General features: G+C 54.4%; 1 protein-coding gene across 1 annotated transcript; it reads left to right on the top strand.

Annotated features, from left to right (window-relative positions):
• The first annotated feature begins 6,715 nt into the window (after positions 1-6,715).
• LOC138368253 (uncharacterized) lies at positions 6,716-17,200 on the top strand. Its single transcript, XM_069330805.1, has 3 exons — positions 6,716-6,741; positions 14,496-15,810; positions 15,998-17,200. Exons 1-3 carry the CDS (start codon positions 6,716-6,718, stop codon positions 17,198-17,200), a joined length of 2,544 nt encoding a protein of 847 aa, XP_069186906.1.
• The last annotated feature ends 318 nt before the right edge of the window (positions 17,201-17,518 follow it).

Below are 17,518 nucleotides of genomic sequence, written 5' to 3' on the forward strand. Positions count from 1 at the left end.
CCCCATAGTTGGTTCAGTAACAGAACCCCATAGTTGGTTCAGTAACAGAACCCCATAGTTGGTTCAGTAACAGAACCCCATAGTTGGTTCAGTAACAGAACCCCATAGTTGGTTCAGTAGCAGAACCCCATAGTTGGTTCAGTAACAGAACCCCATAGTTGGTTCAGTAACAGAACCCCATAGTTGGTTCAGTAACAGAACCCCATAGTTGGTTCAGTAACAGAACCCCATAGTTGGTTCAGTAACAGAACCCCATAGTTGGTTCAGTAACAGAACCCCATAGTTGGTTCAGTAACAGAACCCCATAGTTGGTTCAGTAACAGAACCCCATAGTTGGTTCAGTAGCAGAACCCCATAGTTGGTTCAGTAACAGAACCCCATAGTTGGTTCAGTAACAGAACCCCATAGTTGGTTCAGTAACAGAACCCCATAGTTGGTTCAGTAACAGAACCCCATAGTTGGTTGAACTAAGCACGTGACAGTCTAGTGATCTAGCTACACAGTCGTTAACGTTACATACACAATGTAATTTAGTAAATAATTCACGAAGATTACTGTGGTTTTTGTCAGTGTGAATAACTTTCATTTAGCGCGGCTTTATATGTATACTAAGTATCTAAGTGACAAGTATAATAAATGTATAAATAGACGTTACCTTATTACTGCTCCCTGGCTGTGATGATGTTACTGCTCCCTGGCTGTGATGATGTTACTGCTCCCTGGCTGTGATGACTGTGTGACAACACTGGAGCTGACTCAACACTGTGATACACTGTGGCAGGGGGCTGGTCATGTATTGGTACGGGTCCCGTCTGAAGCTTGGCTCTATAACTCCAGGGAGAGAGTTGTGGGGGGACAATAACTCCAGGGAGAGTGTTGTGGGTGGACAATAACTCCAGGGAGAGTGTTGTGTGGGGACAATAACTCCAGGGAGAGTGTTGTGTGGGGACAATAACTCCAGGGAGAGTGTTGTGGGTGGACAATAACTCCAGGGAGAGTGTTGTGGGTGGACAATAACTCCAGGGAGAGTGTTGTGGGTGGACAATAACTCCAGGGAGAGTGTTGTGGGTGGACAATAACTCCAGGGAGAGTGTTGTGGGTGGACAATAACTCCAGGGAGAGTGTTGTGGGTGGACAATAACTCCAGGGAGAGTGTTGTGGGTGGACAATAACTCCAGGGAGAGTGTTGTGGGTGGACAATAACTCCAGGGAGAGTGTTGTGGGTGGACAATAACTCCAGGGAGAGTGTTGTGGGTGGACAATAACTCCAGGGAGAGTGTTGTGGGTGGACAATAACTCCAGGGAGAGTGTTGTGGGTGGACAATAACTCCAGGGAGAGTGTTGTGGGTGGACAATAACTCCAGGGAGAGTGTTGTGGGTGGACAATAACTCCAGAGAGAGTGTTGTGGGTGGACAATAACTCCAGGGAGAGTGTTGTGGGTGGACAATAACTCCAGGGAGAGTGTTTTGAGGGGACAATAACTCCAGGGAGAGTGTTGTGTGGGGACAATAACTCCAGGGAGAGTGTTGTGGGTGGACAATAACTCCAGGGAGAGTGTTGTGGGTGGACAATAACTCCAGGGAGAGTGTTGTGGGTGGACAATAACTCCAGGGAGAGTGTTGTGGGTGGACAATAACTCCAGGGAGAGTGTTGTGGGTGGACAATAACTCCAGGGAGAGTGTTGTGGGGGGACAATAACTCCAGGGAGAGTGTTGTGTGGGGACAATAACTCCAGGGAGTGTTGTGGGTGGACAATAACTCCAGGGAGAGTGTTGTGGGTGGACAATAACTCCAGGGAGAGTGTTGTGTGGGGACAATAACTCCAGGGAGAGTGTTGTGGGTGGACAATAACTCCAGGGAGAGTGTTGTGGGTGGACAATAACTCCAGGGAGAGTGTTGTGGGTGGACAATAACTCCAGGGAGAGTGTTGTGGGTGGACAATAACTCCAGGGAGAGTGTTGTGGGTGGACAATAATTCCAGGGAGAGTGTTGTGGGTGGACAATAACTACGGGGAGAGTGTTGTGGGTGGACAATAACTCCAGGGAGAGTGTTGTGGGGGGACAATAACTCCAGGGAGAGTGTTGTGGGGGGACAATAACTCCAGGGAGAGTGTTGTGGGTGGACAATAACTCCAGGGAGAGTGTTGTGGGTGGACAATAACTCCAGGGAGAGTGTTGTGGGTGGACAATAACTCCAGGGAGAGTGTTGTGGGTGGACAATAACTCCAGGGAGAGTGTTGTGGGTGGACAATAACTCCAGGGAGAGTGTTGTGGGTGGACAATAACTCCAGGGAGAGTGTTGTGGGGGGACAATAACTCCAGGGAGAGTGTTGTGGGTGGACAATAACTCCAGGGAGAGTGTTGTGGGTGGACAATAACTCCAGGGAGAGTGTCGTGGGTGGACAATAACTCCAGGGAGAGTGTTGTGGGTGGACAATAACTCCAGGGAGAGTGTTGTGGGTGGACAATAACTCCAGGGAGAGTGTTGTGGGGGGACAATAACTCCAGGGAGAGTGTTGTGGGTGGACAATAACTCCAGGGAGAGTGTTGTGGGGGGACAATAACTCCAGGGAGAGTGTTGTGGGTGGACAATAACTCCAGGGAGAGTGTTGTGGGTGAACAATAACTCCAGGGAGAGTGTTGTGGGTGGACAATAACTCCAGGGAGAGTGTTGTGGGTGGACAATAACTCCAGGGAGAGTGTTGTGGGTGGACAATAGATCACATTCTGGAGACCAATTAAGACCTACAGTTCCGTCATGATATAATAATTAATAAAGGAGTACAGTGTTGTTACTGATAATTAATAAGGGTAGAGACCTTCCTTGTTCCGTTGGCCACCTTTACAAGCTGAGGGCGTCCAGGTGTGAGTGTATACGGCGTCCAGGTGTGAGTGTATACGGCGTCCAGGTGTGAGTGTATACGGCGTCCAGGTGTGAGTGTATACGGCGTCCAGGTGTGAGTGTATACGGCGTCCAGGTGTGAGTGTATACGGCGTCCAGGTGTGAGTGTATACGGCGTCCAGGTGTGAGTGTATACGGCGTCCAGGTGTGAGTGTATACGGCGTCCAGGTGTGAGTGTATACGGCGTCCAGGTGTGAGTGTATACGGCGTCCAGGTGTGAGTGTATACGGCGTCCAGGTGTGAGTGTATACGGCGTCCAGGTGTGAGTGTATACGGCGTCCAGGTGTGAGTGTATACGGCGTCAGGCAGTGGAGTTCCCCCCCCCCCCCGAAGATATTTTTTTTTTTTTGAGATATATACAAGAGTTGTTACATTCTTGTACAGCCACTAGTACGCGTAGCGTTTCGGGTAAGTCCTTAATCCTATTGTCCCTGGAATACGATCCCCTGCCGCGAAGAATCGTTGTGTGTGTGTGTGTGTGTGTGTGTGTGTGTGTGTGTGTGTGTGTGTGTGTGTGTGTGTGTGTGTGTGTGTGTGTGTGTGTGTGTGTGTGTGTGGTGTGTGTGTGTGGTGTGTGTGTGTGTGTGTGTGTGGTGTGTGTGTGTGTGTGTGTGTGTGTGTGTGTGTGTGTGTGTGTGTGTGTGTGTGTGTGTGTGTGTGTGTGTGTGTGTGTGTGTGTGTTGGCATCCTCTACGTCCTGCCACACTCTCGAGGACTGGCGGGCAAGCAGGAGGCAGGACGGCAGGCTGGTAGGACGACCTCTTGTGGCTCTTCGTTGCTCTCGGGGGTCCAGAGGTGAGTTGGAGTCCTCCATGTGTGTACTGGGGGTCTCCGGCTGTGTTGGGAGGGAGGGGGGGGGGCATTACTGTCTCCTCCCCCCCCCTCACTGTCTCCCCCCCCCCCTCACTGTCTCCACCCCCCATTGTCACCATCTTGCTACGTCTCCACCCACTCCCTCCCTCCCTCTTCACTCCACACCTCTCTACAATGGAGATTCCATTAAACTCTGTTTCTATTCAAGCAAATAAAATATAGCATAAATAAAAATGATGGTACCATTGTTAGAGTTGCCTCGTAAATGCAGCCTCATAAATGCAGGATTCGGTTGAAGTATTTATTTTCTCCCGGCTTGTGTTATTGTGGTGGCGGCCAGCTGCCCGGCCGGCTCTATGGGCAACTGTTTTGTTGTGTATTAGTAAAACCTTCACGTGCTCCGAGATCCCCAACCTTTTGCGTGTTGTTGTCATTCACAGTTGATTCTTATTTAGATATATTAGTATATTTTGGGAGCAGAGTTTCTAATACGCGTGTCATTAAACACAATACTATTGTGACTATTGTTAATTTTCTTATGGATATTTTCCATTCTACGTAAATACGCTCTACCATCTATAGGGTGATGAAACTCTAAATTACTTAATCGTTCTATTTCTTTTCTTCGACGTTTCGTCAATAATGTGACATCTTCAGGAATATACGGTTTAACACTAGGTACTACTACATATACTAGTTTTACATGTACATACACACACACACATACACTTGTAAGCGTGGGTACACCTTGGTGGTGTTTTTGACTCAGCAACTCGGAATACAAAGTTGCATGTAGCACGGGCTATGGTGAGCCCGTCGTGAACTTACCTGGTACAGGAGCGAGGCTGTGACTGAGGGTACACGTTGTTGCTGTTTTAGATTTAACTCCTCGGAGCGAAATGTCCATGTCGCTAGGGCTATAGTGAGCCCGCAATGTGGGTACACCAAAGGAATTTTGTTGAAGGGAGAAAGTGTCAAAAACACTTATGGGTACACCTCGCGTCTGCTGTCTTCCCTATGGATCAATGAAGGGCCATCAAACAATTGTATGCTCAAAGTTGAATCAACTTGAACGTTGATTGCTGGTGTCATCTCTCGAATGAACACGACCTCAAGTGTACGGAACCTCCTATCATTGGGAGGTTCCGTACCATTCCCTGGTCACAATAATCCCACCATTCCGGAGGTGGGATTATTGTGGCGTTCTTCATCATGCCCTGGCGATTAAAGATGGTGTTGAGAGTGATGTTGCTTAATACTTCTTTCTTGAAAAGGAAGTGTAAGACGTCTGCTCAGAGTATTCATGGCGTGTCCAATATAGCATACAATTTGTAGTGCACAGTCTCCAGAATTCTATTTATTCTGATACACTACATTAGTACACCTCAGTTGTCAGAGGAGGCAGGGATGTTATTTCTCATAATGAGGGAAGCTGTACGAGGGTTGTAATAAATGATAGAACAACTCCTTGCGGTTTCACTGCAAGGTTTATAATTCCTGTTAATTATGTCCCGTATTGCCTTTTTATTCTTCTTGTACGTCTGAGTAAATAAATTTTTTATAATACACTATAATATCTTCCCTTTGGGGGCCGAGTCAACATTCTCCGCTGGGGCCGATTATACCCAGTGAAAATGCGACTTAGTTTCGTACTAATGATTTCGTTGAATTCTGTATTACTGTAATAGTTATTCACGATTACTTGGCACTGATGACGCTTCTCTTATACCTGTCAGTGCATTCTTACCGTTCATACATTTACCCGCATCAGTTGGTTTACGATACACGTCTGTGATGAATCTACCAGAATTACCATCCACGAGAACATGCAGGAATGGTATTCTGCCCCCCACACTTATCTTGACAGTCTTAGGCCTCAAGCCTAAGACTTATTGACGCTCGTCTCGAAGCCTCTATGATGTGTTGTCGTCAACACACACGAATATGTCGTCGACATGTCTACCGTATATACTTTTGGTGCCTTCTTTTGATAATTACTTACTTACTTACCGTATATACTATGTATTAGCCCAGCTATCTGAAGGGTGGACGACTCATCATGCAACATAAATGCTTGGGCGAACAAGACCCCTAATGGGTAGGGACACCATTGCCACAACATCAACCAGCAGGTAGAGCTCACCCTCTGGGCACAGGGAAGGAGCTTCGGCGGTGCAGTCCTTCAGCACATCCTGCAGGAGTGCTGGAGGTGCCTTGAGTGGAGAGGGGGGGAAAGGTGCTCTTGTTGGTACGTAATATATATATCGCCAAACACACACACACCGAAACTACGACGTTGGTACAACGTTCGAACAAGTTTTAACACATCCTAACCAGTTATAACAACCAATATAGCAAGTTGTAACAACGTTCTAATACGTCATAAACACGTTAAGCCAAGATGTAACAACTTTATTACAAGTTGTAACAAGCGGAAAATAGAGACAGTTTCGGTTTGTGTTTCCAGGATACACATAATCCACCACTGTCTTGAGGCTCTAATTAAAATTTCTGTGATACATTTGTTTCCAGTTTGCATGTATGTGTATATAGCTGTGGCCACACTCCTCCAGTGTGGCCACACTCCTCCAGTGTGGCCAGTTCTGTTTCTCACACTTTTCTATTTAGTTCAGACCCCGCAACTAAGGAACGAGCCTAGTTGCATACATACCTTTGGGCTTTTTCTAGTTTGCCTTGTGCTGGAACTGCATAGGTGAGTGTGTGTCACACGTAGGTTGACTATAGTACCCCCCCCCCCCCCCAACAGCCCAAGGCTCCACAACGTCCCGTGTGACTGTGTGCTGTGTCAGTACTTCCGTGGTTGTGCTGTCTTGGCAAGCCTCGCCTTCACTCAGGAAGCAATATATCAATCAGGTCGCTGAGCGCCTGTCTGGCATACTCTGATCCACCGGGAATACTCTTCACCCCCCCCCCCCCATCCTTCATGTCCGGCGCACAGGCTGACCTAGCGGCCCGGGGCCGTCGTGACAGGCACCAGCATGAAGACTGGGCAACACAGATACAGGTAAGAGATGCGTGTGTGTGGTCGGGCTGTCTACCGTCTTCACTACATATTTATATCATCCCAGCCTGTTGGTATGAGGGAGGAGAGGTTACCCTCCTTGGTAGGGTGTAGGGGAGCCCTCTTCCCTCTCCTGCGAGGTAGGGTGTAGGGGAGCCCTCTTCCCTCTCCTGCGAGGTAGGGTGTAGGGGAACCCTCTTCCCTCTCCTGCGAGGTAGGGTGTAGGGGAACCCTCTTCCCTCTCCTGCGAGGTAGGGTGTAGGGGAGCCCTCTTCCCTCTCCTGCGAGGTAGGGTGTTGGGGAGCCCTCTTCCCTCTCCTGCGAGGTAGGGTGTAGGGGAGCCCTCTTCCCTCTCCTGCGAGGTAGGGTGTAGGGGAACCCTCTTCCCTCTCCTGCGAGGTAGGGTGTAGGGGAGCCCTCTTCCCTCTCCTGCGAGGTAGGGTGTAGGGGAACCCTCTTCCCTCTCCTGCGAGGTAGGGTGTAGGGGAGCCCTCTTCCCTCTCCTGCAAGGTAGGGTGTAGGGGAACCCTCACCCTCCGCCCTCACCCTCCGCCCTCACCCTCCGCCCTCTCCCTCAGTCTAATCGGATTATAAACAAAATAACGCAGAAAAAACATAATTGACAGAACTAATCATATGTTTTCTTTGAGGAGTTTTGTAGTTACTGAGCCCTTTTGTTCTTACCTGGGGGAGCCTCTCCCCCTTGTTCTTACCTGGGAGAGCCTCTCCCCCTTGTTCTTACCTGGGAGAGCCTCTCCCCCTTGTTCTTACCTGGGAGAGCCTCTCCCCCTTGTTCTTACCTGGGAGAGCCTCTCCCCCTTGTTCTTACCTGGGAGAGCCTCTCCCCCTTGTTCTTACCTGGGAGAGCCTCTCCCCCTTGTTCTTACCTGGGAGAGCCTCTCCCCCTTGTTCTTACCTGGGAGAGCCTCTCCCCCTTGTTCTTACCTGGGAGAGCCTCTCCCCCTTGTTCTTACCTGGGAGAGCCTCTCCCCCTTGTTCTTACCTGGGAGAGCCTCTCCCCCTTGTTCTTACCTGGGAGAGCCTCTCCCCCTTGTTCTTACCTGGGAGAGCCTCTCCCCCTTGTTCTTACCTGGGAGAGCCTCTCCCCCTTGTTCTTACCTGGGAGAGCCTCTCCCCCTTGTTCTTACCTGGGAGAGCCTCTCCCCCTTGTTCTTACCTGGGAGAGCCTCTCCCCCTTGTTCTTACCTGGGAGAGCCTCTCCCCCTTGTTCTTACCTGGGAGAGCCTCTCCCCCTTGTTCTTACCTGGGAGAGCCTCTCCCCCTTGTTCTTACCTGGGAGAGCCTCTCCCCCTTGTTCTTACCTGGGAGAGCCTCTCCCCCTTGTTCTTACCTGGGAGAGCCTCTCCCCCTTGTTCTTACCTGGGAGAGCCTCTCCCCCTTGTTCTTACCTGGGAGAGCCTCTCCCCCTTGTTCTTACCTGGGAGAGCCTCTCCCCCTTGTTCTTACCTGGGAGAGCCTCTCCCCCTTGTTCTTACCTGGGAGAGCCTCTCCCCCTTGTTCTTACCTGGGAGAGCCTCTCCCCATTGTTCTTACCTGGGAGAGCCTCTCCCCCTTGTTCTTACCTGGGAGAGCCTCTCCCCCTTGTTCTTACCTGGGAGAGCCTCTCCCCATTGTTCTTACCTGGGAGAGCCTCTCCCCATTGTTCTTACCTGGGAGAGCCTCTCCCCCTTGTTCTTACCTGGGAGAGCCTCTCCCCCTTGTTCTTACCTGGGAGAGCCTCTCCCCCTTGTTCTTACCTGGGAGAGCCTCTCCCCCTTGTTCTTACCTGGGAGAGCCTCTCCCCCTTGTTCTTACCTGGGAGAGCCTCTCCCCCTTGTTCTTACCTGGGAGAGCCTCTCCCCCTTGTTCTTACCTGGGAGAGCCTCTCCCCCTTGTTCTTACCTGGGAGAGCCTCTCCCCCTTGTTCTTACCTGGGAGAGCCTCTCCCCCTTGTTCTTACCTGGGAGAGCCTCTCCCCCTTGTTCTTACCTGGGAGAGCCTCTCCCCCTTGTTCTTACCTGGGAGAGCCTCTCCCCCTTGTTCTTACCTGGGAGAGCCTCTCCCCCTTGTTCTTACCTGGGAGAGCCTCTCCCCCTTGTTCTTACCTGGGAGAGCCTCTCCCCCTTGTTCTTACCTGGGAGAGCCTCTCCCCATTGTTCTTACCTGGGAGAGCCTCTCCCCCTTGTTCTTACCTGGGAGAGCCTCTCCCCATTGTTCTTACCTGGGAGAGCCTCTCCCCCTTGTTCTTACCTGGGAGAGCCTCTCCCCATTGTTCTTACCTGGGAGAGCCTCTCCCCATTGTTCTTACCTGGGAGAGCCTCTCCCCCTTGTTCTTACCTGGGAGAGCCTCTCCCCCTTGTTCTTACCTGGGAGAGCCTCTCCCCCTTGTTCTTACCTGGGAGAGCCTCTCCCCCTTGTTCTTACCTGGGAGAGCCTCTCCCCCTTGTTCTTACCTGGGAGAGCCTCTCCCCCTTGTTCTTACCTGGGGGAGCCTCTCCCCCTTGTTCTTACCTGGGGGAGCCTCTCCCCCTTGTTCTTACCTGGGGGAGCCTCTCCCCCTTGTTCTTACCTGGGGGAGCCTCTCCCCCTTGTTCTTACCTGGGGGAGCCTCTCCCCCTTGTTCTTACCTGGGGGAGCCTCTCCCCCTTGTTCTTACCTGGGGGAGCCTCTCCCCCTTGTTCTTACCTGGGGGAGCCTCTCCCCCTTGTTCTTACCTGGGGGAGCCTCTCCCCCTTGTTCTTACCTGGGGGAGCCTCTCCCCCTTGTTCTTACCTGGGGGAGCCTCTCCCCCTTGTTCTTACCTGGGGGAGCCTCTCCCCCTTGTTCTTACCTGGGGGAGCCTCTCCCCCTTGTTCTTACCTGGGGGAGCCTCTCCCCCTTGTTCTTACCTGGGGGAGCCTCTCCCCCTTGTTCTTACCTGGGGGAGCCTCTCCCCCTTGTTCTTACCTGGGGGAGCCTCTCCCCCTTGTTCTTACCTGGGGGAGCCTCTCCCCCTTGTTGTTACCTGGGAGAGCCTCTCCCCCTTGTTCTTACCTGGGGGAGCCTCTCCCCCTTGTTCTTACCTGGGAGAGCCTCTCCCCCTTGTTCTTACCTGGGAGAGCCTCTCCCCCTTGTTCTTACCTGGGGGAGCCTCTCCCCCTTGTTCTTACCTGGGAGAGCCTCTCCCCCTTGTTCTTACCTGGGAGAGCCTCTCCCCCTTGTTCTTACCTGGGAGAGCCTCTCCCCCTTGTTCTTACCTGGGAGAACCTCTCCCCCTTGTGCTTACCTGGGGGAGCCTCTCCCCCTTGTGCTTACCTGGGAGAGCCTCTCCCCCTTGTTCTTACCTGGGAGAGCCACAGGTATGAGCAAACCCAGGGATCAGGGACAAGCTCCGGGACCAGGCGCAGAACCAGGGGAACCAGGGCCAGGCTCTAGGACCAGGGACCAGGGACAGGGACCAGGGACAGGAACCAGGGGACAAGGAACAAGGACAGGGACTAGAGACAGGCTCTGGGACCAGGGGACAGGGACCAGGGACAGGAACCAGGGAACAAGGAACAAGGACAGGGACTAGAGACAGGCTCTGGGACCAGGGACCAGGGACAGGGACCAGGGACAGGGACTAGGGACTAGGGACAGGCTCTGGGACCAGGGACCAGGGACAGGGACCAGGGACTAGGGACAGGCTCTGGGACCAGGGACAGGAACCAGGGGACAAGGAACAAGGACAGGGACTAGAGACAGGCTCTGGGACCAGGGACAGGGACCAGGGACAGGGACTAGGGACAGGCTCTGGGACCAGGGACCAGGGACAGGGACCAGGGACAGGGACAGGGACCAGGGACAGGGACCAGGGACAGGGACCAGGGACCAGGGACCAGGGACAAGGAGTGTGGGAGCTGGCAGGCATCAGGTCCAGCTGAGCTCAACGGGAGATAACCTGTGATGTATTGACCCTTCCCAGTCATCCGGGCCTGGCGATATGCTGCTGTTTGTCCTCCCTTGCCCCTGACCCTTGCCCCTGACCCTTGCCCCCTGACCCTTGCCCCCTGACCCTTGCTCCCTGACCCTTGCCCCCTGACCCTTGCCCCTGACCCTTGCCCCTGACCCTTGCCCCCTGACCCTTGCTCCCTGACAATAGCCCCCTAACCCTTGCCCCCTGGCCCTTGTCCCCTGACCCTTGGCCCTTGCCCACTGACCCTTGCTCCCTGACCCTTGCCCCCTGACCCTTGCCCCCCTGGCACTTGCCCCCTGACCCTTGCCCCTTGGCCCTTGTCCGCTGACCCTTGGCCCTTGCCCACTGACCCTTGCCCCCTGACCCTTGCCCCCTGACCCTTGCCCCCTGACCCTTGCCCCCAGACCCTTGCCCCCTGACCCTTGCCCCCTGACCCTTGCCCCCTGACCCTTGCCCCCTGACCCTTGCCCCCTGAACCTTGCCCCCTGACCCTTGCCCCCTGACCCTTGCCCCCTGAACCTTGCCCCCTGAACCTTGCCCCTGACCCTTGCCCCCTGACCCTTGCCCTGACCCTTGCCCCCTGACCCTTGCCCCATGACACTTGCCCCCTGAACCTTGCCCCTGACCCTTGCCCCCTGACCCTTGCCCCAGACCCTTGCCCCCTGACCCTTGCCCCCTGACCCTTGCCCCTGACCCTTGCCCCCTGACCCTTGCCCCTGATCCTTGCCCCCTGACCCTTGCCCCTGACCCTTGCCTTTTATCCTCCCCCTACAAGTGCCACCACCCTCCCCCTACCAGTGCTACCACCCTCCCCCTACAAGTGCCACCACCCTCCCCCTACCAGTGCCACCACCCTCCCCCCTACAAGTACCACCACCCTCCCCCTACCAGTGCTACCACCCTCCCCCTACAAGTGCCACCACCCTCCCCTTACCAGTGCTACCACCCTCCCCCTACAAGTGCCACCACCCTCCCCCTACAAGTGCCACCACCCTCCCCCTACAAGTGCCACCACCCTCCCCCCTACAAGTGCCACTGTAACACCGCTCTAAAATGTAACACCACTATAATGGATACTAAACTAATAATGTAAACACTACTTATCCTGAATAGTACTTCCTATCGGTGCACTTGGTAACACTGTTATTGAACACGGTAATGTGAGCTGACATATGATGGTTACACCGGAACCAAAAGATACACTGCCAAACAAGGAAATGCTAACACAAGGATTAAATACGCTGCCACCATCTGCCTTGACCATTGAGACTATATCAAGCAACGAGGCAAGAAACATTGCTTGACTTGGAGAGTACTTCCTATGACTGTCATTAATTATGGGACGGTTGTCAGCCCCTATATCCAAAGGGCTAAGAGGATTCAACAATTGACACAAACGGGAAATTTAACATGAGTTTATTGAGACCAAAATTATGTCAATCACCACATATAAATCCTACTCTAACACTGGCAAAAATTTAAGAAATTTGGACATGGAACCAAGGGAACCGGTCGGCCGAGCGGACAGCACGCTGGACTTGTGATCCTGTGGTCCTGGGTTCAATCCCAGGCGCCGGCGAGAAACAATGGACAGAGTTTCTTTCACCCTATGCCCCTGTTACCTAGCAGTAAAATAGGTACCTGGGTGTTAGTCAGCTGTCACGGGCTGCTTCCTGGGGGTGGAGGCCTGGTCGAGGACCGGGCCGCGGGGACACTAAAGCCCCGAAATCATCTCAAGATAACCTCAAGATAGATGGAACAAAACCTCAGAGATCACACTCATTACCTTAAGACCTCTGTCTCTCCCTGGCTGAGATGTTCTTCACAGACCCGCTCTCGATCCTGGTGTCCCGCACTCTCTCTCAACTAAGTCTCTACAGGACCTCTATATACAACCCCCACAGGGGGGGGAGGGGGGAGATCTGCTGTTGCTACCTACACCAAGAATGTAAGAAGTCGGCCACACGTGCACAAACACTTAAAAATATTTCAATTAAGCTTGTTTGACATTCACCATACACTCTTCAAGAGAGGAGTTATTAATTACGTGTGTGACTGACCTCTGACCTGGCCAAAAGGGGGAGATCCATGGATGTTTACACATAAGAACCTGGAGTCCAATTCCATTGCAATGTTTGACAAGAGTATCATGAAATATTACATACTTGAAACTATGCTGACTAAGACTAACCCAGGAATTTTTTTAATCAACAACAAGATAATCCGGAGGTCATCTACTCTGACCTCTTGGAGAAGGCTTCCCTGAGTGTGAACTCTAAGGGGGGGGGGCATGCATGATACACCACCACCCTCCCCCTACAAGTGCCACCACCCTCCCCCTACAAGTGCCACCACCCTCCCCCTACAAGTGCCACCACCCTCCCCCTACAAGTGCCACCATCCTCCCCCTACAGGTGCCACCACCCTCCCCCTACAAGTGCCACCACCCTCCCCCTACAAGTGCCACCGTCCTCCCCCTACAAGTGCCACCACCATCCCCCTACAAGTGCCACCGTCCTCCCCCTATAAGTGCCACCATCCTCCCCCTACAAGTGCCACCACCCTCCCCCCTACAGGTGCCACCATCCTCCCCCTACAAGTGCCACCACCCTCCCCCTACAAGTGCCACCGTCCTCCCCCTACAAGTGCCACCACCACCCTCCCCCTACAAGTGCCATCACCCTCCCCCCTACAGGTGCCACCACCCTCCCCCTACAAGTGCCACCACCCTCCCCCTACAGGTGCCACCACCCTCCCCCTACAAGTGCCACCACCCTCCCCCTACAAGTGCCACCATCCTCCCCCTACAAGTGCCACCACCCTCCCCCTACAAGTGCCACCATCCTCCCCCTACAAGTGCCACCGTCCTCCCCCTACAAGTGCCACCATCCTCCCCCTACAGGTGCCACCACCCTCCCCCTACAAGTGCCACCACCCTCCCCCTACAAGTGCCACCACCCTCCCCCTACAAGTGCCACCATCCTCCCCCTACAGGTGCCACCACCCTCCCCCTACAAGTGCCACCACCCTCCCCCTACAAGTGCCACCACCCTCCCCCGTACAAGTGCCACCACCCTCCCCCTACGAGTGCCACCACCCTCCCCTTACCAGTGCCACCACCCTCCCCCTACAAGTGCCACCACCTCCCCCCCCCTACAAGTGCCACCACCCTCCCCCCTACAGGTGCCACCACCCTCCCCCTACAAGTGCCACCACCCTCCCCCTACATGTGCCACCATCCTCCCCCTACAGGTGCCACCACCCTCCCCCTACAAGTGCCACCACCCTCCCCCTACAAGTGCCACCACCCTCCCCCTACAAGTGCCACCATCCTCCCCCTATAGGTGCCACCACCCTCCCCCTACAAGTGCCACCACCCTCCCCCTACAAGTGCCACCACCCTCCCCCGTACAAGTGCCACCACCCTCCCCCTACAGGTGCCACCACCCTCCCCCTACGAGTGCCACCACCCTCCCCCTACAAGTGCCACCACCCTCCCCCTACAAGTGCCACCACCCTCCCCCTACAGGTGCCACCACCCTCCCCCTACGAGTGCCACCACCCTCCCCCTACGAGTGCCACCACTCTCCCCTTACCAGTGCCACCACCCTCCCCCTACAAGTGCCACCACCCCCCCCCTACAAGTGCCAACGACCGATCCTGACTCAGTAACGCGTCAAAGGATCTGATTCCATATAGTTTCATGCCGGGATAATATCAATTGGTCGTTCCTCTGCTCTCAAAGATCGGCTTTGACTCCTGCCGTCTCTTGCAATATCCGCTTAATTGGACCTCAGGTAAGTGCTCTTTAATTACCGACCAGGTTCTTCATAATCCGGAGTGCTAGATGGTGTGGCAGACACGTGCACGGCCGACAGTCAGGTGTGCACGGCCGAGAGTCAGGTGTGCACGGCCGAGTGTCAGGTGTGCAAGGCCGAGTGTCAGGTGTGCAAGGCCGAGTGTCAGGTGTGCACGACCGAGAGTCAGGTGTGCACGGCCGAGAGTCAGGTGTGCACGGCCGAGAGTCAGGTGTGCACGGCCGAGAGTCAGGTGTGCACGGCCGAGAGTCAGGTGTGCACGGCCGAGAGTCAGGTGTGCACGGCCGAGAGTCAGATGTGCACGGCCGAGAGTCAGATGTGAACGGCCGAAAGTTAGGTGTGCACGGCCGAGAGTCAGGTGTGCACGGCCGAGAGTCAGGTGTGCACGGCCAAGAGTCAGGTGTGCACGGCCAAGAGTCAGGTGTGCACGACCAAGAGTCAGGTGAGCACGACCAAGAGTCAGGTGTGCACGGCCAAGAGTCAGGTGTGCACAGCCGAGAGTCAGGTGTGCACGACCAAGAGTCAGGTGTGCACGACCAAGGGTCAGGTGTGCACAGACAAGAGTCAGGAGTGCACGACCAAGAGTTAGGTGTGCACGACCAAGAGTCAGGTGTGCACGGCCAAGAGTCAGGTGTGCACGGCCAAGAGTCAGGTGTGCACGGCCGAGAGTCAGGTGTGCACGATCAAGAGTCAGGAGTGCACGGCCAAGAGTCAGATGTGCACAATCGAGAGTCAGGTGTGCACGACCAGGAGTCAGGTGTGCACGGCCGAGAGTCTGGTGTGCACGACCAAGAGTCAAGAATGCACGGCCAAGAGTCAGGTGTGCACGGCCGAGAGTCTGGTGTACACGGCCAAGAGTCAGGTGTGCACGGCCAAGAGTCAGGTGTGCACGGCCAAGAGTCAGGTGTGCACGACCAAGAGTCAACTGTGCACGGCCGAGAGTCTGGTGTGCACGACCAAGAGTCAGGAGTGCACGGCCAAGAGTCAGGTGTGCACGGCCAAGAGTCAGGTGTGCACGGCCGAGTCAGGTGTGCACGACCAACAGTCAGGTGTGCACGGCCGAGAGTCCAGTGTGCACGGCCGAGTGTCAGGTGTGCACGGCCGAGTCAGGTGTGCACAGCCGAGAGTCAGGTGTGCACAGCCGAGTGTCAGGTGTGCACGGCCGAGTGTCAGGTGTGCACGGCCAAGAGTCAGGTGTGCACGGCCGAGTGTCAGGTGTGCACGACCAAGAGTCAGTCGTGCACGACCAAGAGTCAGTCGTGCACGACCAGGAGTCAGGTGTGCACGACCAAGAGTCAGGTGTGCACGACCAAGGGTCAGGTGTGCACGGCCAAGAGTCAGGAGTGCACGACCAAGAGTTAGGTGTGCACGACCAAGAGTCAGGTGTGCACGGCCAAGAGTCAGGTGTGCACGACCAAGGGTCAGGTGTGCACGGCCAAGAGTCAGGTGTGCACGACCAAGAGTTAGGTGTGCACGACCAAGAGTCAGGTGTGCACGACCGAGTCAGGTGTGCACGACCAAGAGTCAGGTGTGCACGACCAAGAGTCAGGTGTGCACGGCCAAGAGTCAGGTGTGCACGGCCGAGAGTCAGGTGTGCACGACCAAGAGTCAGGAGTGCACGGCCAAGAGTCTGGTGTGCACGGCCGAGAGTCAAGTGTGCACGACCAAGATTCAGGTGTGCGCGACCAAGAGTCAGGTGTGCACGGCCGAGAGTCAGGTGTGCACGACCAAGAGTCCGGAGTGCACGGCCAAGATTCAGGTGTGCACGGCCAAGAGTCAGGTGTGCACGGCCGAGAGTCAGGTGTGCACCACCAAGAGCCAGGTGTGCACGGCCGAAAGTCAGGTGTGCACGGCCAAGAGTCAGATGTGCACCACCAAGAGTCAGGAGTGCACGGCCAAGATTCAGGTGTGCACGGCCAAGAGTCAGCTGTGCACGGCCATGAGTCATCTGTGCACGGCCAAGAGTCAGGTGTGCACGACCAAGAGTCAAGTGTGCACGGCCAAGAGTCAGGTGTGCACGGCCAAGAGTCAGATGTGCACGACCAAGAGTCAGGAGTGCACGGCCAAGATTCAGGTTTGCACGGCCAAGAGTCAGCTGTGCACGGCCAAGAGTCAGCTGTGCACGGCCAAGAGTCAGGTGTGCACGACCAAGAGTCAGGAGTGCACGGCCAAGATTCAGGTGTGCACGGCCAAGAGTCAGGAGTGCACGGCCAAGATTCAGGTGTGCACGGCCAAGAGTCAGGTGTGCACGACCAAGAGTCAGGAGTGCACGGCCAAGAGTCAGGAGTGCACGGCCAAGAGTCAGGTGTGCACGGCCAAGAGTCAGGTGTGCACGGCCAAGAGTCAGGTGTGCACGACCAAGAGTCAGGTGTGCACGGCCAAGAGTCAGGTGTGCACGGCCAAGAGTCAGGTGTGCACGACCAAGAGTCAGGTGTGCACGACCAAGAGTCAGGTGTGCACGGCCAAGAGTCAGGTGTGCACGGCCAAGAGTCAGGTGTGCACGGCCAAGAGTCAGGTGTGCACGGCCAAGAGTCAGGTGTGCACGGCCAAGAGTCAGGTGTGCACGGCCAAGAGTCAGGTGTGCACGGCCAAGAGTCAGGTGTGCACGGCCAAGAGTCAGGTGTGCACGACCAAGAGTCAGGTGTGCACGGCCAAGAGTCAGGTGTGCACGGCCAAGAGTCAGGTGTTGGCTATTCTTATCACCATTTAACTGTTCTCTGGTTTACACGTTATTAATAAAGTCTTTGTTTAAGAAATACGGTAAAATGTTCAACAAATATTGTGAATGTTTTTCTTTGTAAAACTTTTTAAACTGCATCCAGCAAGTGAAGTATACCTTCACCACATACATTAGTGAGTGTACAAGTGAAGTATACCTTCACCACATACATTAGTGAGTGTACAAGTGAAGTATACCTTCACCACATACATTAGTGAGTGTACAAGTGAAGTATACCTTCAACACATACATTAGTGAGTGTACAAGTGAAGTATACTCTCAACACTTACATTAGTGAGTGTACAAGTG

The sequence above is a fragment of the Procambarus clarkii genome, chromosome 24 (assembly GCF_040958095.1).
Source record: "Procambarus clarkii isolate CNS0578487 chromosome 24, FALCON_Pclarkii_2.0, whole genome shotgun sequence".
NCBI classification, from domain to species: domain Eukaryota; kingdom Metazoa; phylum Arthropoda; class Malacostraca; order Decapoda; family Cambaridae; genus Procambarus; species Procambarus clarkii.